This window comes from Panthera uncia, chromosome E1 (genome assembly GCF_023721935.1).
Source record: "Panthera uncia isolate 11264 chromosome E1, Puncia_PCG_1.0, whole genome shotgun sequence".
Taxonomy (NCBI): domain Eukaryota; kingdom Metazoa; phylum Chordata; class Mammalia; order Carnivora; family Felidae; genus Panthera; species Panthera uncia.
This window is the reverse complement of record NC_064814.1, coordinates 30990821-31016938: the sequence shown is the minus strand read 5'-3', so window position 1 is coordinate 31016938 and position 26118 is coordinate 30990821. Positions and strand designations below refer to the sequence as shown.

Below are 26118 nucleotides of genomic sequence, written 5' to 3'. Positions count from 1 at the left end.
GTCGGTGGAGCCGGCTCCAGGATGCCCCGGGGGTGTGGATGACCAGCCGCCCAGCCCGGATGCCGCCGCCCCGCGAGGGCCGCTCCCCGAGGGCCGCCGGTGGCCCCGCGCCCTAGCCTCCTGACCCGGGGACCCCGCGCGCCCCGGCCGCCTAGGGGAGCGGGAGCCACGGGAAGGAGCCTCCCGAGCCCGCCGAGCGAGCGGCCACGGCGCAGGGACCCGGGGGCAGGAGCTCGGCGCCGGCCGCCAACATTTTCCCCCAGCGGCTCGGCAAAATGACCAGCCTGTTCCGCCGGAGCAGCAGCGGCGGCGGGGGCGGCGGGGGCGGCGGCTCCGCCGGGGCGCGCGGGGCCGGGGGCGGCGCGCCCGCCTCGCAGGAGCTCAACAACAGCCGGCCCGCCCGCCAGGTGCGCCGCCTCGAGTTCAACCAGGCCATGGACGACTTCAAGACCATGTTTCCCAACATGGATTACGACATCATCGAGTGCGTGCTGCGCGCCAACAGCGGCGCCGTGGACGCCACCATCGACCAGCTGCTGCAGATGAACCTGGAGGGCGGTGGCGGCAGCGTCTACGAGGACAGCTCCGACTCGGAGGACAGCATCCCCCCGGAGGTAGGGGCGCGGCCCCGATCATTCGCCTGGAGCTCCAGCGCTGTTTGAACCTCACAGAGGACTTGGGTTGTTTCCCCTGGATGAGTTCTAACTCGCCGGTAGCGGGTTTCTCCTAGGAATACCATACCCAAGTCAGCCAGTGGCCTTTTATGGGCAGAAATCATGCAGTCATTCAACAAACATTGAACACCTACTCAGTGGTGTGCCACGCACTGTACTGGAGCCAACTCAGGGGTCATCAGAATCGAGGAGCTTGTTAAAAATGCAGACACTTGGGCCCTACCCCAACATACTGAAACGCAATTCCAGGCTGGGGCCCTCTAGCCTGTATTTTTCTAGAAAGGCTCCTTTTGAACCTCTGGGGTGTCCACCTTGGCCACGTCAGACCAAGTTTCGGCCTGCACAGAGCTCACAAGAATCAGGCAATGACAGCCTCCAGTGGTAAATGCTATGATGGGAGAAATGGAAGCAGGAGAGGCTTCCAGGGTGGCTTCCCAGAGAAGGGAGGGCTAAGCTGAGGCCCGAAGAAAGAGTACGGAGCAAGGGAAAGGATGTGCAGGCAGAGGGAACCACTCGTGCAAAGGTTAAGAGGTGAAACAGAGCACGAGTCACTAGGGAGCTGGCCATGGGACCATCTGTCAGGACCCTGGAATGAGCAGAGACTGGCAGCTTGAGGAGGCCTAGTGGTTGAGAGTGAGCATGGCTGTATCCTTAGAGCACAGGGAGCCGTGGAAGAGGAGTGACCTCAGACTTACTAACTTCCTCTGGCCAAGCCATGCCGGAGGCGGGAGTAAGCAGTGCCCGAGCGGTTCCCTCCTTCCTCAGGGAGGTCACTGGGGGAGAAAGGGCCACCCTGCTGCATCAGGGCCCAGCCGGCCGCATCCAAGAGTCCAGTAAATGTTTGGCCCCTCAGTCTCCGCAGGACCTGCAGTGCTGGGTGCAGAAGGGGCACACAGGTCACCACCTGCAGGGACATCTGGGACGTGTGGCCATGGGCAAGACTGAGCAGGTGGGATTTAACTCCGCTCTTCATGGAGTCCCAGCCTGTGCCAGGCACCACCCTACATGTTTTAGATGTATCGGTCCTTCCAGCCCTCATACGCTTTGTGAGGTGGCATTATTATTACCCTCTTTCACAGAGAAAACCTAGACCCGGCTCTGGCCTCAGACTCCATCTCAATGTCAACACAGCCCTGCAGGCACCCACTTTCCGTCAACACAGCCCTGCAGGGAGATGCCCACCTGCCCTCCCTTAGTGGGTGCTGCCTGGGATTTCTGTCTCCAGGCAGGGGAGAAGCTCTGTGGGCAGTGGCATCTGACTCACGCCCGTGTCACCTGCAACACCCAGCACGATCCTGGCACAAAGCAGGCACCCAAGGAATGTTTGTTGAGTGAATAAATGTTGCTGCTGTCTTTGCACAGCTTTCTTTAGTCTCTTTCGTGAGGAGACCACTCTTTGACCTGCCTGGATTAGCCAGTGGAAGGAGTCTTAGAAAACCCAGATGGTCTTTGTAGAAAGGAGGGGTGTGCGTGTGTGCGTATGTGTGTAGGTGTGGGTGTGTGTTTGCAAATACATCCTTTAAGTGTGAGCAGGAAGGAAAGTATTTTGCATACTTTGACCCCTTCCACAGTCTCATTTATCCTGCAGTCTGGCAGGTAGGGGAGAATAATCTTTCCTCCTTTGTCCATGGCACCCACAGGGCTGTGAACCTTTGTGGGGCTTCACCATCCCCTAGTTAGGCCTGTACTGTGTGAGCTTCTGTTTTTCTGAGACCCTTGCTTTCCAAATTGAGCCCCTTCTCAGCACCCCGCCTTGGCTGTGTCCCCAAGCCCCCACCTTTGGACCTCTGCCTGGCCCGTCGGCAGGCAGTTCCTGAGCCAGCGGAAAGTGCTTCAGAAAATTTATGAGCAGCAGCTGGAATGACAATAATGGCTGACTGGTGGATGGTGGGCTGCCCGAGGGGGATCCTTGCTACAGAAACATATCTCCTGTCAGACAAATGGCCCAGCCCCCAGCCCCGAGAGCACCTGGCAAGCATCTGTCACCCACACGGAGTCAAGCCAAGAGGCCACAGAGCCGAAAACTTCAGCACCTTTAGAGCCAGAAGAACAACCTCATTGTGGCTGGTGGGGTTGCAGGGAGAGCGGCAGAGGGAGGCCAGAAACATGGCTGGGGTTACTCTCCCTGGAGACTCGGGATCAGCCTTTCTGGAGCATGCCTGGCCCACTGCCTGCCTCCTTGGCGTTTCCTCATTCTGCTCCAGGAGCCTCTGATGAACGTCTGGTTCTTGCGGCCCCAGGAGGCTGTGCTGAGGAACGGAGCGGCTAGCAGGGGAGGGGGCCTCCTGGTGCAGCCCCCAAGGCCTGCTCTCCCTGAGTCTGGAGGCCGGCCACTGCAGGCCACAGTTTAGGAAACCCCAAACAGCTTCCTTCTGGGAAGACTTCCTTCCCAGCTCTCCCCTCCTCCCCCATCTCCTTCACACCAGCCTCAGTGGGCCAGGTCGGCCAGCCACTGAGGGAGAAGCTGGCCTCAAGGCCCCGGTCTGGAACCCTGGCCCTCAGAGCAGCAGGGTCTGAAGAACGGGCTGGGGGTCAGGAGCAACACGTTCTCTGGGGGCACCTGGTAGTTGCTGAGCCCCTGTCCTGTGCCAGGCACCAGGGGCTCCCCAGTGAACTGGACTGGAGCTTGCAGTGTTCTCTCTCTCTCTTTTTGCTTCTTGTGGAAATTTGGGGTAAGCAGAGCAGCGGCCCACAAAGCAGCTACATTCTTCTTTTTCTGCAAAAGCATCTGTTTAAATACTTTCCGCCTCAAAGGAAAGAACGTTAGTGCATTCCAGGGCGGGAGGCCTCCTTGGGTCGGGCTGGCTGTGCATGCACGAAGTGTGGCAGTGCGTGTGTGAGTGTGTATGCACTCGTGTGTGTGCTCACTCACCTGCCAGGGTGTCCCTGCAAGACCCTGGGCGCCTGGGCATGGGTGGGCTCAGGGCAGAGAGGGGGTAGTGCAGCCTGGCCCCGCCTCAGCTCGCAGAAACAGGTTAGCGTGGCTTCTGCAAACTCACTCGGGGCTAAAAGGCAGGGCCTGGGGCCTCAGGCCCATTGACAGCCTCTGAGCCCTTCCCATGTTCCTTGGTCTTGGAGGAGATGGGAACAGAAGTGGGGAGCAGAGGACGGGAAGCTAAGGTGTAGGTCAGCTGGGGTTGGTTTGACCTGGGATCTCCTGGTTGATGGTCACCTCCTGCCCCGGACTCCCCTGTGGATCTCTGGGGAAGGATCTAGGTCAGTCCATGGTACAGGAGCCCTGGGTCTGGCCCAGCCCTTGGCTTTTCCCTGCCCTTCTTTCTGGCTTCTGGATGAAGAGAGGCGTCCAGGGGGGAGAGACATTCTGGGTCTCTCAGGTCTCCCTGAGACCTGGGTCTCTCCCCTTGCCACTGTCCCCCCCGAGAATCCAACCAGGGTGTGTAGGTGTTGTGCCTGACAGACAGGTCTTTGCTGTGGACGCCATGTCCAAGTTGAAAACTCAGTTCTGAAAAGAACACATGGCTTTGCCATGTCACTTAGTCAACCTGGGTCTCAAGTTCCTTATCTGTAAAATGGGAGTAACAATCCTTATCGTACCTTGCCAAGTCGTTTGAGGTTAAGGTGAGCTAATTGAGGTAGAGGCAGTCTGAGAGCATGAATGACGTTAAAGTTACTTATCAGAAGGAACACACATACCGAAGGGTACATGTGGCCGTGTGGCTTGATGAAGTTTCCCCAGCACTCGGGTCAAGAAACATCAGCAGAGCCCGGAATCCGGGTGTCTTCGCAGCCTTCTCCACCCCCTGCAGAGGTCATATTGCTCTGACTTCTAGCACTGTGATTTGTTTCGCCTGTTTTTAAAGCTTGCTTGGGTGGGTAATGCTCTGAACATTCTTTCGGGGACGTGTGCTTTCATGCCCATTGAGTATGTTGGAACTGTAGGGTCAGAGGCGGCCATGCATTTAGCTTTACAGAAGCCCAAACAGTTTAGCAGAGTGGCGGCCGTGTCCCTTTACACCCCCACCAGCAGCACAGCGTTCCCTTACTATGCATCCTTGCCCACACTTGTGATTTTGTCTGAATGTTATGTAAATTCAGGGAAGGATTGTTAACATTTTTTTTTTTTTATTGTGTCTGATATAGATCTTGGAGAGGACTTTGGAACCTGATAGCTCCGATGAAGAACCCCCGCCTGTATACTCCCCGCCAGCCTACCACATGCACATGTTCGACAGGCCTTACCCGCTGGCTCCCCCCACCCCACCTCCCCGGTGAGAATCCATCTCCTCTCCGGGCTCAGGGCGGTGGGGCAAGGGATCAGGGGTTGGGCTTGAGAAACAAACACAGTGGGAAACTTGGCTGGACCCCTCAGTATATCATTCCACCAAGAACAGGCTTCTACAGCAGCAAGAGACATTTTAGCTAGATACCAAGGAGAGCTTTCATGCCGTAAGGATCGAAAGAGCAAATATTCACTAAATTCATCCTCTAGGCCAAGTGCTGTGCTGAAGGTGACTGGGGACACGATGTTAAATAAGGCTCAGCCCTGCTCTCTGGGATCTTACAGTCAAGGCTGATGCACGTGGGAGAAACATGTACTGACGCTTCCCCTCCTGAGCCGTCGGCAAACATTACTAATTGATCACTGTGCTCTTTCCTGCTCCGTTGAGACAGAGCTTCAGAATCCTCTCCAACACAGCACTCCCAGAGTCCTCAGTGACTGATGGAATGGAGATCTATTGGCTATCCCTGGCCTAGGCATGTTGTGGGGATTTTCAGGCAATGGGAGCAAGTTAAGTCTTTTTCTGGGATAGTCTGGTAATTGGAGACCGAGGAATGGACTGCTGGGTCCTTGGAGACTTCTGGCAGGTGAGGGACTCTGTAATTTCGAAGTTTAACCGGAAGCTCGTTGCCAGAGGGGTCCCACGGTCTCTCGGGGGCTTGTTTTTCTGTGCCTCTTGTCTGTAGGGGGGCTGCTGGGTGGAGCCCAGGTGCCTCTGTGTCCGGGAGTTTCATTTCCTTAGAATGGCTCAGGGCGGGGGTGCTGAGGAGTGGGGACACATGATGGGACAGGGGACTTTTCCAGTGGATCGTTTATTCTGGGGATCTTGGGAGCCTCAGATGGCAGTAGTGAACTCTGTCACACCCCCATGGAGAGTAACAGCAGCTACCGTTTACTAAGTGCTGGAAACCGGTGAGGCTTTGTACGTTCGCCGCTTAGGAGGCAGGCACTGTCATCCTCATTTCACAGGGGAGGAAGCGAAGCCTAAGAGAGGTTTCGTAACTTGCTCAAGACTACAGAGCTGAGCTTTGATTTGGTTCTGAGTCCACAACCAATGTCCTTGCTGCTGTCTGTTGCCTCCCTTTATGAGAACATTCTCTGCGGTTGCAGCTCAGAGGAGCTGATGGAGGCCTAGAAGTTTACAGGGCAGAGGGGACAATGTTTTGAGTCAGGGGCAGGAGCAGAGCTGGGTCCTTCCTTGATTGCAGGGGGTACCAGGAGGCTGCAGTGTGGGGTGGGGGAGAGGCAGGGAGTAAGTGGGTTGGTCTGGGTGAGGCCTCGGCAGGACTGGCAGCCTGGCACAGGTCATGGAACCCAGGGCTAAATAGTTTTCCTTCAACTTTTCTTTCTTTTTTAAAAATATGCCGAGATGCTTTCGCAAAAGGTGCAGTTTCTGTCAGGCAAAGTGGTTCTGCCTGTTTTTCAGAAGCGAAAACTGAGGCCATAAGAGATGGGATCCCAGCGTGAACCCAGGGGGACCCCGGCCACATCCTTCTTCCTCTCCTTTGGCTGGGTGTTCAGCTGCTGTGGGTGCAGTAGGGCTGCGGGCAGGGGCGGTGCAGCTCAGTGATTGAAGCCACTGTTGGGGGCAGGATGACCTCAGCACTAGACCAAGGCTCCAGAGCCCTGAGACCTGGAAATGAAGGCTTCGCTAGGCCTGGGAAGGATACAGGGAAGAGAACTTGAGTCGTGCAGTCAGAAAAAAGGAAAGTGCTCTCCCACCCCTGTCTTTCAGCTGCCCAACTTCTGATACTTTAGGTGCTTCTGCTGTGTGGGCTTTGGCTCACTACCTAACCTCTCTGAGCTTTGCTCCCCTCACATGTGAAGTGGGACTACTAATCCCGGCCTCGGCACTGCTGTAAGGACTAAAAGAGATACCGTGCGTGGAGCACTTAGCAGTCCCAGGCGTGAATCAGACCTACTATCTGTGGTTTCCTGCTCCCTCCCATCCCTGGCTGTACCACTGGCCTCTGAGCTCTAATGTGGAACACTGAGACCAGTGGTGAGGCTTCTCTCAGGGGCCAGTGTTCAGAAGAAGCGGGGCCAGGCTCTGAGCGTGTGCCCCTTTGTCCCAGGATAGCCCAGATATGCCCCTAGGCCATCTCCAGGCGTAGAACATTCATTTCCAGCATTTATTGAGTCACCTGCAACATGCAGGTGCTGAACCATGTGTGTGACGCTGGGATGAATATAGCATTGCCTTGACCCCCAAGGAGATCGGAGTCTGGGGGAGGTACGGGGCTGGGGCAAGAAAGCCTGCCTAGAGGAACTCATGTCTGAGCTGTGTCCTGGAGAGGTAGAGGACAGGAGGGCATTTCAGGCAATGGAAGCAGCATGTGCAAAAGCCAGGAGGCAGGAAAGGGGGAACCATCCAGGAGCTTCAGGAGTCCGGGGAACTCCGGGAAATGTGGAATGGCCTTGAAGGCTGGAGGTCATGGGGAGCCTCTGGGTCCTCTGAGGAGCTTTGGCCTTATCCTGCAGCCAGCAGGTTTAAGCTGGAGAGTGACAGGATCAGGTTAGTGTTTTAACAATCTCCGTCTGGCTGCCAGGAAGGGGTTTGGGGGAGGAATAGCAGGAGGTCCCTGAGGGACTGCAGCCAGGGCGGCAGGGTTTGGGAGCTTGCCTTGCTCAGACACAGAGAGGCAGGGTGATCCGAGGGGTAAGTGCCCGGAAAGTCAGGACCCCTAGGCCCAGATTTCACTGGCCCCATCTGTGTGTCCCTGGACAGGGCCTGGATCCATCTGGGCCTCAGTGTCCAGTGTTTACCAAAATTCCTGCCTGGGAGGTTTATGTCTGAAATCTTCCTCGAGTGTGATGTTCCCTGGGTAAACCTGCGGGTCTGATGGGTGTGAGGTTTTAGTTTTGGGGTCTAGGGGCCAGGAGAGCCTCCCAGCCTTCTCTCTCCTTCCCCTCCCCCAGCTTGCCCTTCCCTCTATCTGAGGGATGAAAGAGGTCTCTCAAACCCAAAGGCACCCCTCCGCACTGGCCACCTGCTGTTTTTCCATTGAAATTACAGCCTTAGAAGTTTTTTATTTGCCTCTCAGCTCATTTCTGACATTCCTTTCCGACCACAATGGAGTTGCCTGGGCTCAGGCCCCCACCCTGGCTCTCGCAGCTGTGGCTGACCTCATCTCTGCTGGTGCCAGGGCAAGGGCTGGGGAGGGACTGGGCACGTCCTTCCTTGGGACCACGGGCCCAGCAGTCAGGGAAATGGGGCTGAGGAGGGGGCCTCTGGCTCCTGTCCCCCCTCGCCTCTTGGTCTCAGTAACTAATGGCCAGAGGGGTCCCAATGCAATTCTGGGAGTCTCTCTCTGCCCTTGCCTGGGTGGCTCTGGGTGTGGTTGAGTTGGGGTGGGTACCTGTTTCCTAGGGTAAGGTGCTGGAGAGGAATTCTCTGTGCTGGGACCAACCCAGGTGGTCTGCGAGTCCCCAAGAGACATCCTCTCCTCTGCCTCGGGCCCTTGGGAGAAATGAAGCCTCCAACAGTGACAGGTGGCAGAGTGATGTGGAGAGAGATCCGCCTAGGACTCAGAGTCCCGGGTGGTGGTGTGTGCTCTTCTGGAGCAGTCCCTCACCTGTACACGAGAGGGTGGACAGCGTGCTGGTTTCCTTGGCTCCCACCGCGCACTTAGCAGCTTGTTATCCCGTCTGCTGCCGCCCCCGCACCCCCCCTCGTCCTGCCAGGCCACCCGCCCAAAATAGAAAAGGAAAGGAAGTTATTTCCACAGTCAGCGGCAGCCCGGAAAAGCTCCCCTCTAGTGAGGGGGCGGGCGGGATTCCTGGAGCTGGAGACAAATCAAAGCCAGGCGAGAGTGGCCGCCACCCCCAGCCCGCTGCCTTCTGTGTGTGTCATTTCCCTGATTCAGCAGAACACGTGTCCTGCGGTTGCCACGCTGCAGGCTGCCGAAGAGCTGTGGGGAGCTCCTGGCCTGGCCCCAGGCTGCCCTCAGGCCCGGAATGGCAGGGCAGAAGGCTGGGGGTCAGGGGGGGCCCATGGCCCCCCTTCTCTGCCTGCACACACCTTCCCCTCCACCGTTGGCCTCTGCCTTGGCCCTCGGACCTCCTGCCAGGCACCTTGCGAATGAGGAGCCGTTCCTGAGCACCTCTTGGAACAAGAAACTTTCCATTCCCACCTTCAATGTGCCTTTTCAGAACTCTGTTCAAGACATAGCCTCAGAGCCTCATGAGGGGCTCCTGTATGCTTGGGCAGGGAGGCAGTTTTTCCATGAGGAAGCTGAGTCCCAGAGGGGAGCAAGGTCTTGCCCAGGACCGTCCTGCTGGCTGTGACTGAGCCAGAACTGGAGCCTGGATCTGCTCTACTCTGTAGGGATCCTGCCGTCCCCATGTCCCCCCCCCCACCCCGGCAAACCAACATTCGGGCAGACTGGGCTTGGTGGTTTATGTGTCTGGTCACTGGGAGCACACCTGTTCTCAGCAGCCGTGAGGGCACACTGTCCTGGGTGCTAGGGAAATGCCGCTGTGTTTAGAGGACATTCGTAAACATCTACCTGTGAATCCATGACACGCAACTTGAGCGCCGTGAACACAGAGTGCTCTAGGCCTAGAGATCTTGAGGGCACAGGGTGGCTGGAGAGCAGGGACTGTCTGGAGCACGAGAAGGCTAGGCCCTGGGGCCAGAGACTGAGGTTAGCAGAGGCCTGATTGGGAAAATGAACTGGAGCCCTCGGCCTTCGTTCTGGAGGCAGTGGAGGCCTTGGGAGGCTTCAGAGCAGAAACACCATTCTGAGCAGCTTCCCGGTGTCATGGGCCGGGACCCCCGTGTTTGGGCCTGACCGTTCCCTCCTCATTGTTCCCTCTCATCCTCCAGCATCGATGTGCTGAGCTCCGGACCTGCTTCGAGCCAGAGGCGCTATCGTAACTGGAACCCACCACTGCTGGGCAACCTCCCGGATGACTTTCTCCGCATCCTGCCCCAGCAGCTGGACAGCATTCAGGTAACGGGGGAAGCCCCTAGCTGCCTGTGCCACACCTCCGCTTGCCCACGGCTTGTGCCAGCCGTTTTCACTTCCTGATGTTTAAGCCCGGGTGAGCTATTTCTGTTGCCTTGGGTTCGCAAGGAAAAAACGCTGAGCCCAAAGCCTCATTTCCTGTCTGGGCCTGCAGGTTTCCTATTCCACCCAGGAAAGGTGACAGCCCTGAGGAGTCCGTGGCTGCAGCCATCAGCTCAGGCTGGAGGGAGGTGGGCCTGGGGGCAACTGGCCGTGGAAGGGCAGAGCACCTTCCCTCCCTCCCGTGGGAAACGGCCAGGGGCAGCTTCTGCCCCTGACGTTGGCACAGCCCGAGGGGCCCTGCAGAAGGGGGCCTCGCCCTGGGACAGGTAGGACAGGGGGAGTTGGGAGTTTGGGAATCCATGTGGAGCTAGCCAAGCTATTGAGCAGTTTGCAGATCACTTTTCAGGACTGATTCCTCGGGACTGACGAGGGATGGGGTGGTCCAAGGGGGAGGAAAAATAGTTTTTAAGACCTAGCCACTTTCCCCGCAGAGAGGCCTCTGGCCTGCTAAGTTGGATTTTGGCTGACCCTTAGAGCTCAGTAGCAGGTGCAGGCCCCAGGGTGCGGCTGGAGGCTCCTGGGAAAGAGCACGTGTGCACCCAGATGTGCGTGGATGTCTGTGCGGCACGTGCCCTTGCGAGAAGCCATTCGGTGTGCTTGCCTCCCTGTCAGGGTAACACTGGGGGCTCCAAGCCCACGAGCGGAGAGAGAGGCCTGCCCTCCGTGGCTGGGCCCGGGTCCCGGGACCAGGAGAACCGCTGGAAGCAGTACCTGGAGGACGAGAGGATCGCGCTCTTCCTGCAGAACGAGGAGTTCATGAAGGAGCTGCAGCGCAACCGGGACTTCCTCCTGGCGCTGGAGAGAGGTGGTGCACCGGGCGTGGTGCCACGGTCACTTCTGTGGTGGGGAAGGGGGCTGGAGTTGGCTTTAGCCTTGGGGCTCAGATGAGGCACTGAGCTGGAGGCCAAGGTGGCTTCTGTCCTGTTGATACATGACCCCCACCAAGTTAGCCCCCCCGGGATTCTGGGATTCTGCCAACAGGGACACGGGTCAGTGGCCAACTCTTCTCCCTCCCCTGGGACTCAGAGCAAGAGGGATGTGCCTTCTTAGGCCCTCTCTTTGCCCCTGTGCCAGGCACTGGCCGTGGCCTGGAGCTGGGTCCATAGGGGCTCTCTGAGCAGAGGACATCAGAGCAGGGCCTCTCAAGTGTTTTGGCAGTTTGGGTTATCTCTGGCTGGGGACTGTAGTTCCCAGTCTGGCTGCCTTTCTCCTTCAGGGTGGGAGTGTGTCTGTGGTGGGGTGCGGTGAGAGGCCTGTGGGAGGCCTGTCTTGTGAGGGTGTGTGTGTGTGTGTGTGTGTGTGTGTGGTGTGTGTGTGTGTGTGTGTGTGTGTGTGACTGACAGTGTGTGGTTGGGGAGCAGTAAGGTGTGCAGAGAGAAGGTTGGCTCCAGACCTGCAGCACAGGTGCTGGGGTCTCAGGGCCTGGCATTTTATTTTATTTTATTTTACTTTATTTTTTTAAAGTTTATTTATTTTGAGAGAGAGAGAGAGAGAGAGAGAGAGAACAAGTGGGGGAGGAGCAGAGAGAGAGGGGGAGAGAGAGAATCCCAAGCAGGCTCCATGCTGTCAGCTGTAGAGCCTGATGCGGGGCTGTATCCCATGAACCGTGAGATCATGACCTGAGCTGAAATCCAGAGTCTCTTAGCCCACTGAGCCACCCCGGCGCCCCAGGGCCTTTCCTTTTAAATGAAGGGTTGGACTACATGATCTCTCAGCGTCCTTCTAATTCTGATGTTCTAACATTCCATCCACGTGCTTGTCAGGGCAGTAGTTTCTATGGTACGGCTGGTTCTTTGAGAGCCGGTTGACGTGTGTGTGCACATATTTTGTGTGTGTCATGTGAGATCTGGGGCCTTAGCCGCCAACGACCTCCTGTGTCTCAGCCCAGGGTGCCCCTGGGAGAGAGCTAACTGTCCTGACAGGAATGTGGTCCTTTTCCAGATCGTTTGAAATACGAGTCCCAGAAATCCAAATCCAACAGCAGCAGCAGCAGCAGCAACAGCGTGGCTGTGGGAAATGACTTTGGCTTTCCCTCTCCTGCCCCAGGTAACCTTGCCTTCCTAGGAGAGAGGCCCAGAGGGCATAGAGGCTCACACCCCAGCTGTGCTTTGCGTGTTTGGAGTTTAGAGGTAGGGTGAGGAAATAGGCTGGAGGGGAGGGTTCTGACCCCACCACCGCACTGTGGCGTCAGAACTGTGAGCGACATGGCCCTCCACTTAGCAGGCCTGGACTCTTACCAATCCAGTGGCTGCTGGAGCCCCCCCTGGGATTGGCTAACAGGCTGGCTGAGCTCAGAAAGTGCCTGGAGCATGGCCAAGAAGGGGACATACCACATCACATATGTCCCGTGGTGGGTGGGCTCAGGAAGGACTCAAAGACTTCTAAGGCTTGATCTCCGCCCTGGGGAATGCAGGAGAAACATCCCCCAAAGGGGTAGAACCAACCAGCAAAGCTGAGGACACACTGATTATAGCAAATGCTCATGGTGAGAAGGGCAGGGAAGGGTTTATTCATTCAGTCGCTGGGGGAATACCCGTCGTAGCCAGGCCCTGCCCTAGTGTTGGAAGAAGAGAACTTTGAGTTTCATGTACAAGGTGGTAAGAAGCAAGAACTGCCCCAAAAGAGGGGCAGGCCCCTCCAGGAGCCCTAACCCGCTGGAGGTGGGCCAGGAAGGGACAGCAGGCTGTTGGGATGCACGAAGAAGCGTCGGGCTGGAGCTGGGAACATGGGAACAGAGAGGTCTAGGAGGCCTAGATTCCGTACTTGACATCTGGACCCTGCCCATGTGTCCCTGTGTGTGCGTCGGGACCCCTAGCCAGTCAGTTCCTTCCTGCGTACGTAGGCTGCCCACCTCAGAGGAAGAAGCAGCAGCGGCTTTTGCCCAAAGCACACCTCACATCACGCCGTGGAGTGGGGTGGTAGAGCAGAGGATGGGAGCTCAGCTGATCCCAGCTCAGAGGAAGAAAATCCTGTGGAACTGATTCATAAGCAACAGGCTTGGAGCTTAGGCCCCACCAGATGTGCATCTGGTAGTCTTAACGACAGTCTCTTGTCCTTGATCCTGAATTAACTAGACACACCAGGGCTGCTAGGATGGATCATAATGACTCACAGGGGACTTAGCAGGCAAGGTGACTCGGGATTAGCCGAGTTGCAGGGTGGAGAGCAGGGGCTTTAGAAGGGCAGCGAGAGATGCAAGTGGGTGCTGAGTGATCGGGGAGACTCTAGGTGGCCAACTGGGTTTTGACTTGGGAACTGGCCCTATTCTCATTCCTACTCATTGTCTAAGGAGTCAGGAACTCCATGTCTGGAGGGACTTAATGGAGTTGCTGACCCAGGCAGGAAGGAGAAGGGAATCTGCACGGACAAATGTCTGCTCCGTGCCCACGCCTCGTCTCCATTCCCTTATTAACCCTCTCACTGGGTCGGGCTGCAGGCCAGCCTCTGTGTGCTGGTGAGTATCTAACAGCCAGATCAGGGTGCAGGGGCAGCCCCAGTGCTTAGCGTCTGTGACTTCCATGATGTAAACACTCCCACCATACTGGTTTCAAGCTACCAGCATGGCTTTGCGGAACACGGAGTTGGTCAGAGCAGTGGACGGTTGGAAGAGTGTGTGAGCCACTCACACAGGACATACCACTGTCTTGCCTTTTACACAAAAAAGCAAAGCAGGGCTTGGCAGATAAAGAAGTCCTCCTCAAACCCCTAGTGTCCTCCTTTCTTTCTTTTTTTTTTTTATTTTATTAAAAAAAATTTTTTTAATGTTTATTTATTTTTGAAGGAGAGCGAGAGAGTGCAAGCAGGGTGGGGGGCACAGAGAGGGAGACACAGAATCGAAAGCAGGCTCCAGGCTCTGAGCTGTCAGCACAGAGCCCGACGCGGGGCTCAAACTCACGAACCGCGAGATCATGACCTGAGCCGAAGTCGGTTGTTTAACTGACTGAGCCACCTAGGCGCCCCTCCTTTCTTTTTCTTTTTTTTTTTTTCTTATATTTATTTTTTAGAAAGAGAGACAGAACATGAGCGGGAGAGGGGCAGAGAGAGAGGGAGACACAGAATCTGAAGCAGGCTCCAGGCTCTGAGCTGTCAGCACAGACCTGACACGGGGCTCGAACTTAGGAACTGTGAAATCATAATCTGAGTCAAAGTTGGAGGCTGAACCTACCGAGACACCCAGGTGCCCCTAGTGTCCTCCTTTCTTAAAGCTCCCTCTTGGTTAGGGAAGAAGCCTGATTTTTGCCTCTCTCCTCAAATGGAAGGGTTGGGGCCGTCCCCTGTCCTATGGGGACAGCCCTGACCTGCTTCCCCTGGGCCCCCAGCCCCGGGGCCTTGGGCAGCTACTCTCCCTCTGCAGCCGGACCTCAGAGGTGTCTTCCCCTTCCAGGAACCAGTGACGCCAATCCTGCTGTGTCTGAAGATGCCTTATTCAGGGACAAGTTAAAACACATGGGAAAATGTGAGTCCTGCCTAGGCCCCCTCCCCATCTCTTCTAAGACAGGCGCTGTGGCCTCATAGGAGGGAAGGAGGCACGGGTGTTTTTAAGGTAGCTGACTCTGGGTGAACCAAAGTGACATTTTAATCGCAGGCTGGCTCCCTCAGCCTTCCTGCCTCGCTTCCCTCTCTGCGGCTGAGTGTGGATACAAATTAAGTTTTAAATCCTCTTGAGCCAGCTGTCTGCAGAAAAATAATAATGTGCTGCACCCACCCCACCCCGTCCCTGTTTCAGAGTTCACGTTCTTTGTGGCTTGAGGGGACTTGGCCTGATGAGTGGGGAGGCCCGTGTTAAGCCCACTGTCTGCAGGCAGGAGGCCAGAGGGGTCGGTGACCTCTCCCCGCAGAGTCCTGGTGGCCAGGACGAACCTACCTCCCTCCTCCCCTCCCCACCACCCAACCACGTGTGAATGAGGCTGCCATCCTTCCAGGCTCCATTTCAGGGAAAATCTCGGATTAGTCATGGAAATCCCAGAACCGACTCTGGAGGTGGTGAAGGGGGCGGGAGAGGCGGCGGCGGGAAAGACAGCCAAGACGCATCGGTGTCTGTCACAGGTGGGGAAGGAATACCCGGATCTCGGGCTGCCTGCCCGGGCCTGGTCCTGCTCTCGGTGGCCTTTGCTGCCCCTGCAGGCCGGGCCGGGAGGGCAGCCTCCCTGCTTGGGGATGCCCGGCCACCCGCCGCTGCAGCCACCGCCGCCGCCGCCGCGTTCCTGTCGCCCTCCCACCCGGGGGAGGGAAGGCGGGATGGCCCCGCGGCTGCGGCTCTCCGCTCACGGGTCTCTCTGCCCCAGCCACCCGGAGGAAGCTGTTTGAGCTGGCCAGGGCCTTCTCCGAGAAGACCAGGATGAGGAAGTCAAAGAGGAAACACTTGTCCAAGCACCAGTCGTATCCTTTCCGGCCTGGCGCTGGGGGGCTGCGGGCGCCGACCCCCTGGCCAGACTGCCGGGGCTGCGCTCTCCCTGGGGCTGGGACCGGCTCTGCGGCCACCCCTCTCCTCCGCGCGCCCGAGGCCAGCCCACCGCCCTGCCTGGACCACCGTGACCGGCCCTGGGGACAGGCCAGTGTCTCCTGCTGCCTTCTGTGGGCTCCCAAGGAGAGAGCTCCACTTTCTGGCCGGGCTAATCTGCTCTTGGGAGAAAACTTGGTTCTTCCACTGAAACCAGCAAACCTCTCCCTGATTTCCTGAGTTGAATTGATCTGTAGCTCTTGCTACCTCCCCACTTTCCTCTTTGTCCCCTGCCTCCTCGCTTTCAGTGGTTCCTTGAGGAAAAATAGGGTTTTCCACATTTTAACCTAGACTCCCACCCATGCTTGTCACATGGGACCCAGGCTACTAGTAGCTGAAACGGCCAGTGGGGAGCAGGGAGGAAGCCCCTTCTCCACCCCAGAGATGGGAGCTGGGTGAGAAAGTCTCCCCCCCCCAAGGAAAGGAGGCTTTGGGGAGCCCTGGGGGAGAAGGCTGGAAGGGGAGGAGTCTCCTGGGCTCGCAGTGGGTGGTAGCCAGCCAGGGGCAGGGGGCGGTACAACTGGAGGACGATGGCAGGGCCCCCCACCCCTGAGACGTTTTCCTGAATGGCCTGGCAGGCTGGGAGCTGCGGTGTCAACGGCTAATCTGCTGGACGACGTGGAGGGTCACACTTGTGGTGAGGCGAGGAGGGCAGGGAAGCTGGAGCTCTAAGTTGCTTGTGATGGGTGATCCTCCAAGAGGAGGGCCCGGCTATTTCATGGGTGGGCCCAACCTGGGGGGGATACATCATGGATAGGTGGGCAGGTGACCCAAGGAAATGGGTCCTCCTGCTTGGTTCGTGTCGCCTCTCCCTTCCACTCCCCGAAGGGAGCCCCGGCCGCACCTCCACCTAGATCTCTCCCTGGAGCACAAAGTGTCAGGTGCTGTTTCTGGGGAGTCTTCCCTGGGGTGGGAGGGGGCAGGCAGGCCTACTCACGTGGAGGGGCCTCCCCTTGAGAACCAAGCGCTGTGCAGTTTTAGTCTCTGGGCCCAGACACCTTTCAGCGTGCATGCAGTCCCTCCCAAAAGACACTGCCTTAGATGCTAGCAGGCCCATAGCTGAACCTGATCCTTAGGCCTCAGAGCAGAGGGGCCCTTTGGTCAGGAGACACCCAGAAGCAAGGGCCAGGGGGGTCTTAGAGGCCATATGGAGGGTGCAACTTCCGCACCCATTTTACAGATGAGGAAGCTGAGGGAAGGACTTGTCCAGGGTCTCAGAGCTCAGTGATGCAGCCAGGCCAGCAGCTAGGTATTCTAACTCCACACTGTGCCCTGGTGCCCTCACCAAACCCACGTATCCCCCCGCCCCCACCCCACCCCAGAGTCAGCTTGTGCCCCAGCAAACAAGGGGGATGGAGAGAGTTGGGTCAGTTCCCTTGCCCGGCCTGGAGGACGTGCCTGCGTGACACCCTGCACGGTGGAGGCTGAGACAACTTCCCTCTGCTTTTCAGATGAAGACTTCCGGGGAAGGCGTCAGGACGCACCCAAGATGGAGGAAGCCCTACGGGAAGGACAGTAAGAGGTAAGGCCTGGAGTCACAGCTGCCCAGAGACCGGGCCTGCCATGCCCTCCTCGAGGTGTCTTCCCAGGGCTCCAGAGGCATTGGGCTCAGGCAACTGGATGGCACAGGTCCTGGTTTTCTTCCCTTGTTGTGAGAGGGGACATGGTCTTCTGCATGGAACTCGTCTTTGGCCTGCCTTCCTTCCTTCCTTCTAGCAGAGTAATCACACCTGCCTGTGCCAGATCCTGGGAAGAAGGGGGGGAAAGTCAGCTTTGACCTTGAGAGTTTACAGCCAAATTGAGAAGACAGTCCAGGACACACACTGCACAGTGGGAGGGCCACTTAAGAAAAAGTGACATGGCCTCACCACGGCCGAGCACACGGAACCCTCCCACTGCCTGCTTGGGTTGGGTGGTGTAGGATCGGCCAAAACCAGATGAAGAAACAGCCTGTCTGGAGGCAGCTCTGTTTCTGGCTGCAGCCCTGGGCCCTCAGGCTGCTTTTCCTCCTCTTAACCTGTGCATCCCCGGGGTTGGCGGGGAGTGGGGGGTGGGGGGGGGTGGGGGTGTGGATCAGGGAATGTCAACACCTCCTCCAGGGCTCAGTGGAACCTGTCCCTGTTCCAACTCCCTCTCTGCCCATGCTTCCTTCCCCTAGCCGCTGTCCTACAAGGCTCCTTGAGCTGACGGTGTGGCAGGTATGACCCTGTTTGACTGAAGAAATACTTGCCTCCCTCAGGATAGTTGTAGTGGAGGGAGATTGGCCAGCTGGCCTTCACATCACTTCAAGGTGACTGCCTGTCACACCCCCCCACGATGTGGACACACTCAGTCTTTCCTCATGCACGGAGCTGCACCCACGATTTCCACTGGTCCGGAATGCTCAAATACGGCCAGCCGGGGAAGGGCCCCCACAGCCCCACCGCTGCTGCCATTCGGTCTCCTTTCCACTGCTCCCCGGGAAACTGTGTCTGGTCCAGAGCCACCCCCCACATCAGGACCTTGCCATCATTTATTTCTCTCTCCAAGTCTTCGAGCTTTTCCTTTTCCAGCGTCTTCCTCAAGTCTATACCCTGTTCCTCCTCATCTTAAAAGCCAAGAGATTTCATCGTTTCCCTTCATTGCCCGACTTGTGAAAAAGTGGCCTCCTCTCCACCATCCCCAGGTTGATCCAGGAAGGTCACCGGCAGGACCAGGTCCTTCTCCGGTTCTGTATCTTTGTGCCATGCCCCGCCCCCCTACCCTGCTTCTGTGGCCCAGGGCTCCTGGGCCGCCTTCCTCTCTTCCTCTCTGCTGTGTGCTTCCTGCTCCTGATGGCCCTCTGGGTCCCTCCGCCCCAGCTCTCCCCCGAGGTCCACCTTTGACTCTCTTCCAAGTCTTCTCACTCCTCTCTGGCAGTCCACCACGCTCATTTACAGCAACAGCAATACTTCTGTGCAGTGGGCTCCAGAACCTGAATCTCCCTCTCAGTCTGCCACATCCACCCTGAATCCCCACCGTGCCCAGGATTGTCTTTCCAGCCCTGGGTATGAACTCACTGGCAGCCAAACAACACCTTCCTCCTGACTTCCCCATTTCATTTCCCCTACCCCTTTCAGCCCCGCGCTGGCAAACTCTCACGGCCTGGTTAACGCTTGCTGGTCTCTTCGCTGCCCCTGCTCTGCTCACCCCATCTCCGGGACACCACTCTCCTGCCATTTCCCTCTTGCTGTTTGAGCGAGTACAGGCTTCCGAACTCCCAGCCTGGTGTGTGTGGCCCGCTGAATTCTGATCCCAGTTTAGTTTTCTGCCCCTCCAGGTCCCCTGGGTCCAGCTTATCTGAGCTACAGCTGCGTCCCGGAATGGGCTGGCCCCTTCCCCACCTCTCGGCCTTTCCTATCCAGCCGCTTCCCCAGCCCCCTACTCTATCTCTAGCTGCCAGAGGCTCTGCTCTCACTGTTGTAGGAGTTTGGGTTTGCGGGGGCAGGGCATGACCCGAGGCAGAGTTTCAAGGCTGGCATAGAGTCCCCGGAGGAAGGACAGGGCACCTGTCTTTGGTATCTTCTGCCCCAAACCGTCTCTCCAGGAACCACTGACAAGGAAAGACCCCCTGGGCTCCATTGAAACACTTCTTCCATCTCTCTTCCCCACCAGATGCCAGCAGTTCCTCCTCACCGGACAAGATCTGACCTGGCAGAGGCGGCTGGAGAGCAAAACCGGCCTCCAGCTGAAGGGCCCAGCTGCAGCCGGACAGATGGTGCTTGAGTACTGAGGCCTCCTGATTCTCCGGCCCCAGTCCAGCCCAGCCACTGCCACTGCCACTGCCACTTTCACGGGACTTAGAACTTTGGAGTTTTGTGCTGTGATTGGAGGAAGGACCTGGGGCCCCTAGGGGCAGCAGCCAATCATGGCCCCTTTTGTAGCCTGGCTGTTCTATGGGCAATGAGCAGAAATGCAGGAACCACCATCAACTTGACCCCCCCACCCACCTTGTTTAAAAAAATCCCGGAAAATAGGCAAAGGTGGGGGTGCCCAAGAGGGCAGGATGGTGAAGGCCCGAAGGCAGAACCCCTGCCTCTCTCCTTTCCCCATCTCTCCTTCTGGGCAGCAGACACTGCCCGACACCCCCCCCCCCCATTCCCATCCTCAGCTCCCTCCTGGGCACCTTGGGCCCTTGATTCCCATGATTTCCTGCATCCCAGCCGTTTCCCCAGGGCTGCTGACCCTTGGTACCATCCCTGCACAGATCCGTGGGTAGGAGAGCCCTGGGCAGTCACTCAGGCTCCCTCTGAGTAGTTACGGGCCACCGCAGAGAGGTATCTACTGACCGCCCCTCCGGCTGCCCCTGGGGTTTGCATGGGCCCCCAGGAGGGACGGGGAGGGTGGCCCCCAGGGAGCTGGAGGACTCTGGCCAGGCAGGAGGATTCTTTACTGTGGCAGGAGACAAAAACCAATTCTGGATGGGAACTGGGGAGGCGGGGGAGGGGGGGGGGCGCGGTTCACGGGGGGGGGGGGGGCCCTGAGCAGAAGTCCTGCTGTCACTAAGGGTGGGCAGCAGCAGGTTCTGAAGTGATCCTTGAGAAAGTGCAGGACTGAGGAGCGTGAGGGATGAGGCTGCCAGCCTGGGTGGGGGCGGGGCGCCTGGGGCAGAAGGGCTTGCTGGGCGTCTCTTGCCTAGAACAAGAAGGTGAATGATCCGAGGAGGCACACTCCGGTTCTACGAGCCTTACCGGGCACCGACCACTGCCAGTGGGAGGGTGGCTGGCCCGGTCTCTCCGGCCAGACTTCGAGACGGGAACGCGCTGACCTCTCCGGAGAACCCGGGAGCCTGGGCAGGCACGAGGCGTCGCGGCCCCCGCAGTGGAGAACCAACCAGCCCAGCCCAACCGCGCGGGGTGGGGAGGTTGGAAGTGGGAGCCAAGCCTCGGCGGGGCCCTGGTGGCCGCAAGTCGCCCCTAGATAGTGAGGACTTGGCGGGCGCGATCGCACCTCCTTCCGCCGAGGCCGGGCGCACTCGGTGGCCCAGCTTTCCCGGCGCGCTCCGAAGAGGCGGCCCCCGGAGGACGTGGGGGTGGGGATCGGGACGCGCAGCGCCGCCGCGGAGCCCAAGTTTGGCACCCGCGCGGGGCCTAGGGCGCTGGCGCGGGGCCGCCCGCCCTCTGCTGCTCCCTGCGACCCGCCTGTGGCCCCCGAGGAGCCCCTGGGCCGCCAGCCCGAGCTCCGAACAGCCTGGGCCCGGGGGGCAGAGAAGGGGCCTCTGGGCTGTGGCCGTGACCCTCCCGGCGCATGGCGGGGAAGCCCCAGCCCCACGTCTGTGTGTGTTGCTTTGTTAGTTGTTTTTTCTCCTATGTGTGGGTTTTTTCTTGGAGCTGTTTCATAGGAATTCCTGTAATAAAGACTTGGTGTTCTCTTGGTGCTCTGATGTGGCCGGCAGTGTGGGCTGGACCCTTCCTCCTCTCTTCTTGTCCTGGGCAGGGTTTGGCCCCTGGAGCCCCGCCTTGCCCCCGAGGGTCACCTGCCTCAGTTAACCCGCAGTGTCTGTAAGGCCCCGAGGGCTCAGCTTTCTCCGCAGCGCACTCCGGAGAAGAGACCTGCCGCCCGCAGGGCAACCTCGCCCACCTGCTGCTTTGCTCTGCGCAGTCGCCTTCCTGTTTGCCCTGGGGAAAATCCCTAGCTCCTCGGCAAAGGAAAACTCCAAGGCAAAAGCCAGTGTGTGGCGAAAGCTTACCCAGATATCCAGAAAGCTTCAGGAGTGACACTGACGGGAGGCTGCAGGGAGGTGCAAAGGCCCGTAGAGATCTTCCCATTCAAGGACCTCTAGCTTTCTTTCCCTTACTCCCCAGCAGTGTAGGACTACCGCCCATGCCAGGGAACTCCCAGCCCAAAGAGGAAGCTGGTGCCCTTTGCAGACAGGGCAGTTCTGAAGGTTAAAAGGTTCTTTGTTGTGTTGAGCCCATAGGCCTCCTTGTGGCTTTCACTCACATTTTATTCTGGGCTCTCAGTCACCCAGGCCAAGGCCACCGCTCTAACCCCTGCTGCCACATTTGAGCTCAGTCTGGAGGAACAATGCAGGTTCTCCCTGCCCTCCTATAAACAGGTTCTCCTTCACCCCCAGTTAGACCAAGGTAAGACAGCGGGTGATGCTCTCCATACATACTGTTTGGATGTGGGCAAACCAAGCTGATCCTCTAACCCTGGCTCTGTGCATTAAAAAAAAACAAAAACAAAAACAAAACATATATATATATATACACACTGTATATTATAATATATATGTAATATATATTATATATATTTAATGTTTATTTTTGAGAGAGAGTGCGAGCAGGGGAGGGGCAGAGAGAGAGGGAGACACAGAATCTGAAGCAGGCTCCAGGCTCCGAGCTGTCAGCACAGAGCCCAATGTGGGGCTCAAACCCACGAACAGCGAGATCATGACCTGAGCCACCCAGGTACCCCTAAAAAAATATTTTTATGTAATCTCTACACCCAGATCAGGAGCATGCTCTACTGACCGAGCCAGCTGGGTGTCCCAGTGTTGTGCATTTTTTACTGATAGGTGTGTAACCCTCAGGTGTGTAACCTGGGACCTTGTTAGAAATGCCAATTCTCAGCCCTACCCTAGACATACTGAATCAGAGACTCAGGGAGTGCAGCCCAGCAATCTGAGTCTTGTGTTTGGGAACCACACTGCCAGGCCCCTACCTACTACTGGCTGCACAGAATTACCTGAGTAGCTTAAAAAAAAAAAAAAAATCCTGATGCTCAGTACCCTATATCAATTAAATCAACAGCCATGGGGTGATTTATTTTACAGCTCCTCATGTAATTCAAATTTGCAATCAAGTTTGAGGACCAGCACACTGGGCAGTCTGGTAGTGTTTCATATTAGCTCAATTAATCTGACCCAATAATTACGGATGATGAAATGACAATTCAGAAAGTAACTTTGCAAGGTTGCAGAGGTAGCAAGGTGTGAAGCCAGAAACACGGTCCAGGGGTGCCTGACTCCAAATGCTGTTCAAGGTGTGCTGTGTGGACCCGCAGCATCAGCATCACAGAGCACATTAGAAATGCATGTTATGGGGCCCTACTCCAGATCTACTGAATCTCAAACTGGGAGTATTTTAACAAGCCCTCCAGATGATTCTGATACATGCCAAGTTTGAGAAGCACAGTTCCACAACTTGCTACTCAAAATTTGGTCTATGGACCGGCACCATCTGTATCACCTGGAACTTGATAGAAACACACAATTTCAGGGTCTACCCTAGACCTACTGGACTAGAATGTCCACTTTAATATATATATATATATACACACATATATATATGTAATTTTTTTTTTTTTTTGAGAAAGAGAGCAGGGGAGAGGGGGAGAGGGAGAGAGAATCTGAAGTAGGCTCCATGCTGAGCATGGGGACTGATGTAGGGCTCGATCCCACAATCCTGGGATTACGAGCTGAGCTGAAATCAAGAGTTGGACGCTTGACCGACCGAGCCACCCAGGTGCCCCTAGAATGTCCATTTTAATAAACTCTTCAGGTGACTTGAATGCACATTGAAGCTGGAGAAACACTACTCTAGAACACCAGTTCTCAAACTTGCTATATACATTGGAATTCTTTTTTTTTTTTCAAGTTTTTAAAATTTTTTTTAGTAATCCCTACACCCGATGTGGGGCTCAAACCCACGACCCTGAGGTCAAGAGTTGCACATTTCTCCATTGCTCTTCCCAGCCAGGCACCATGTACTGGAATTATTGCTGAAACTTGGGTCCCATTCCCAAAGATTCTGATTTCATTGGTTTGGGATTTAGCCTGGGAATCAGAGTGTAAAAGTGCCTCAGGTGATTCTAATATGCAGCAAAGTTTGAGAACCATCCACTCTTTTGCCTTTCAGTTAACTGACTGAAGGTAATTGTATCCAGAGAGGGGATGTGGGGAGAGAAGGCAAAGAAAGCGATCCAGATACACCTGGAAAATGGAGATGCACAGCAGATGAAGCCTCTGCTCCGTGATGAGTCCCTCTGGGCCGAACAGTGTTTATAGGACCTAGGAGGGAGTCAGGCTGGGCCAGGCAACCCCCTCATCCATCTGCCCTCACATGCCAGGCTCGTCTACAAATGTTGGGCTCCTGGTATCCACAAAGTGATCCTTGGAGAGTGACCTGCTAAAGTGCTGAGCTGGGCTGTCTGGAGTCTGGTCCAGCTAGTGCCTCTCCTCCTTGCTTCAGTGTCCCCAGGGCTCAGCCCCAACTTGAGAGATCATGGGTCTGAAGAATGCTGTGCCCAGAAGAACTGGCCTGCTTATTACCAACCTGGAGTCTCAACCCTTCCTCTGTTCACTTGAGGCACCTGGTAGGGGCCTGAGATTGGAAGAAAGACAGGAGGACAATTTGGTTTGCAGAAGGCAGAAGACAGGCAAGATCAGGATGATGAAGATGATGGCTGCTCATTGAGTGCTTATTGTATGCAACTTTTCTGGGGAGCTTTACGTACATTATTTTACATAATCCCCACAACTATTATATGAAATCAGTATTATTATTTGTATTTCACAGATCGGGAAACTGAGGCACACATGCCCCTCAGTAAGTGGTAGTACTTACTACCCCGGCAGCCAAACTCCAAAGTTGTTACCTAAACACTAAGCTATACGCTCGGGCGGGGGAAGAGGTGGTAAGAACTAGAACCTCGCCATAGACAGGATCTGCCGAACACAGAAAGTTCTACCTGCTTAAAAACATCTCCATAGTGTGATGTCTGATCCAACAGTGTGCTCGGACGTCACCTATTAGCATTCTTTATTTGGTTTTAAAAATGATCTTAGCATTCCCATTGAATGGAAAATATGCTATTTAGAGAGAAGCACATGAACTCCTTTGCCCATTATCAGAGCATAGATTAATTTGTTGGATTAGCTGGCTAGGCCAGCTGGAGGAAGATTTAGAAATTTCTGGAGATGGGGGGGAGCGGGTAGGGAGCAGGGCGGGTGGTTGAAACGGGGCTGTGTAAATCTACTGCCACCTGGTGGTCATCTCACAGAACTGGCCATTGAGAGGCCAACACCGTTTTCCCAGAAGGAAGTGAGCACCTGTTTGGCCAGAGGCCAAAGAGACAGAAGGGAATTTACTCTATTTGCATGGTTATATGTTTTGCAAATTTTGTAAAACAAAGATATTTTTGTACTTTTTTTCTTACAAGAGCCACTAAGATTATATAAACCTTAGGCCCTACAGAGCCAGCATCTACCCTGTCATTTCTAGAGATTAAGGAGTCACAATTCTTTATCAGGTCAAGAGGATTATTCAGGGGACTCTGAAGTGAAGGGCTGTAAAGCTCAGTACAAACTCAGCTGGCTATGTCCTTGCTACTCGAAGTGTGGTTCTGTGGATCCAGTGACCAACCGTCCTGGTTTTCCAGGTCTGCGTGTTCCTCGGATGCGGAAATCTCAGTGCTAAAACTGGGAAAGTTCTGGGCAAACTTAGGCCAGTTGGCTACCTTACCTGCAGGTTAGCAGCGCTGGCATCGGCTTGGAAGAAGACTGTTAGAAATTCAGAGTTTCAGTCCTCACCCCAGACCGCTCGAGTCAGAATCTGAATTTCCCAAGATCCGGGAGGTTCCAGAGCATATTAAAGATAGATTTGCTCTGCCTTCCACAAGAAGAGGGGGGCCCACACCAGCCTGCAACATCTGCCTGCAAGGGGCTCATCCTCTGCTGGGAAAGCTCCAGAGTGATTCCAATTGGCCTTTAATTCTAATAATAAAAGGCCAGATTGTTGCTTCAGGCCCAGCTGGCTCCTGTTTCCTTGGCTACAAAAGGAGCCACAGTGATACAGGGCTGGTAGCGGCATAAAGTGCTTTTCTTTCCTCTGCTTGAACTAGATTCTTGTTGGGGGTAAGACTGTTTGCTGAAGAAATGAACAGGCAGCTGTGTGAACATGCCTTGCAAATTGTTAGGTGTGACTTAATTGTAGGTGTGATTTAATAAATTGTGACTTGTTGCTCTTAAACGTGCAGTGGTCAGAAAACGTTATTATCATCACTCTTATTTATTGAGCCTGTACACTAGGCACTGTTTTAAGCACTTGGCAGATATTAACCCACTGACTCCTCATAAGAAGGCTACAGGGTGGGTGATCCGATTATGCCCATATTACAGGTAACGGAGCTGAGGCCCCGAGGTTTGTAAACTGGATCTGTCAGTGGGCCACAGAGGATAGCCAGGACTAGAAATGACCAGGTTCTTGGAGGAGTGGAGGGTTATCCCCATTCAACCACAGCTTTTGCCCACATACCCATAGCGTGTCTGAGGAAGGCCTCCAGAAAGGAGGGCCGGGGTGGCTCCCTCATTTGTCCTAACTTGGCCTGATTCAGCCATGCTGTTGATGACCAAACTTTCTGAGAGCCACCTCTGAGCCAAGCAGCAGCCCGGGCGTGGGGAGGCAGAGATAAGACAGCCAGTTCCTGCCCTCAGAGAGGCCCAGTTAGACAGACTCAGACCAGTGAACACAGTTACAACACCACATTCTGAGAGGGAAAAGCTTAGGGAGCGAGGGAGCAGAGTCTGGCAGAGTGTGCGCTGCGGGCCGATGTGCCCTCCTGGCTGACCCTCGAAAGGAAGCGGAGGCGTGGGCCTCCGAGCAGGTGTGG

General features: G+C 56.1%; 1 protein-coding gene across 2 annotated transcripts; it reads left to right on the top strand.

Annotated features, from left to right (window-relative positions):
* Positions 1-20990, top strand: CUEDC1 (CUE domain containing 1). 2 transcript variants are annotated; one of them, XM_049636497.1, is made up of 10 exons: positions 1-614; positions 4776-4903; positions 9743-9869; positions 10599-10791; positions 11928-12032; positions 14371-14442; positions 15272-15365; positions 16065-16123; positions 16938-17008; positions 19120-19207. In XM_049636497.1, the coding sequence occupies exons 1-9, from the start codon at positions 276-278 to the stop codon at positions 17003-17005; spliced, it is 1185 nt and encodes a 394-aa protein (XP_049492454.1). In that variant the 5' UTR covers positions 1-275; the 3' UTR covers positions 17006-17008; positions 19120-19207. The 2 variants fall into 2 exon arrangements, with proteins under 2 accessions (XP_049492454.1, XP_049492453.1); XM_049636496.1 differs by lacking the exon at positions 15272-15365 and having other exon boundaries at positions 19120-20990.
* Positions 20991-26118: the final 5128 nt, after the last annotated feature.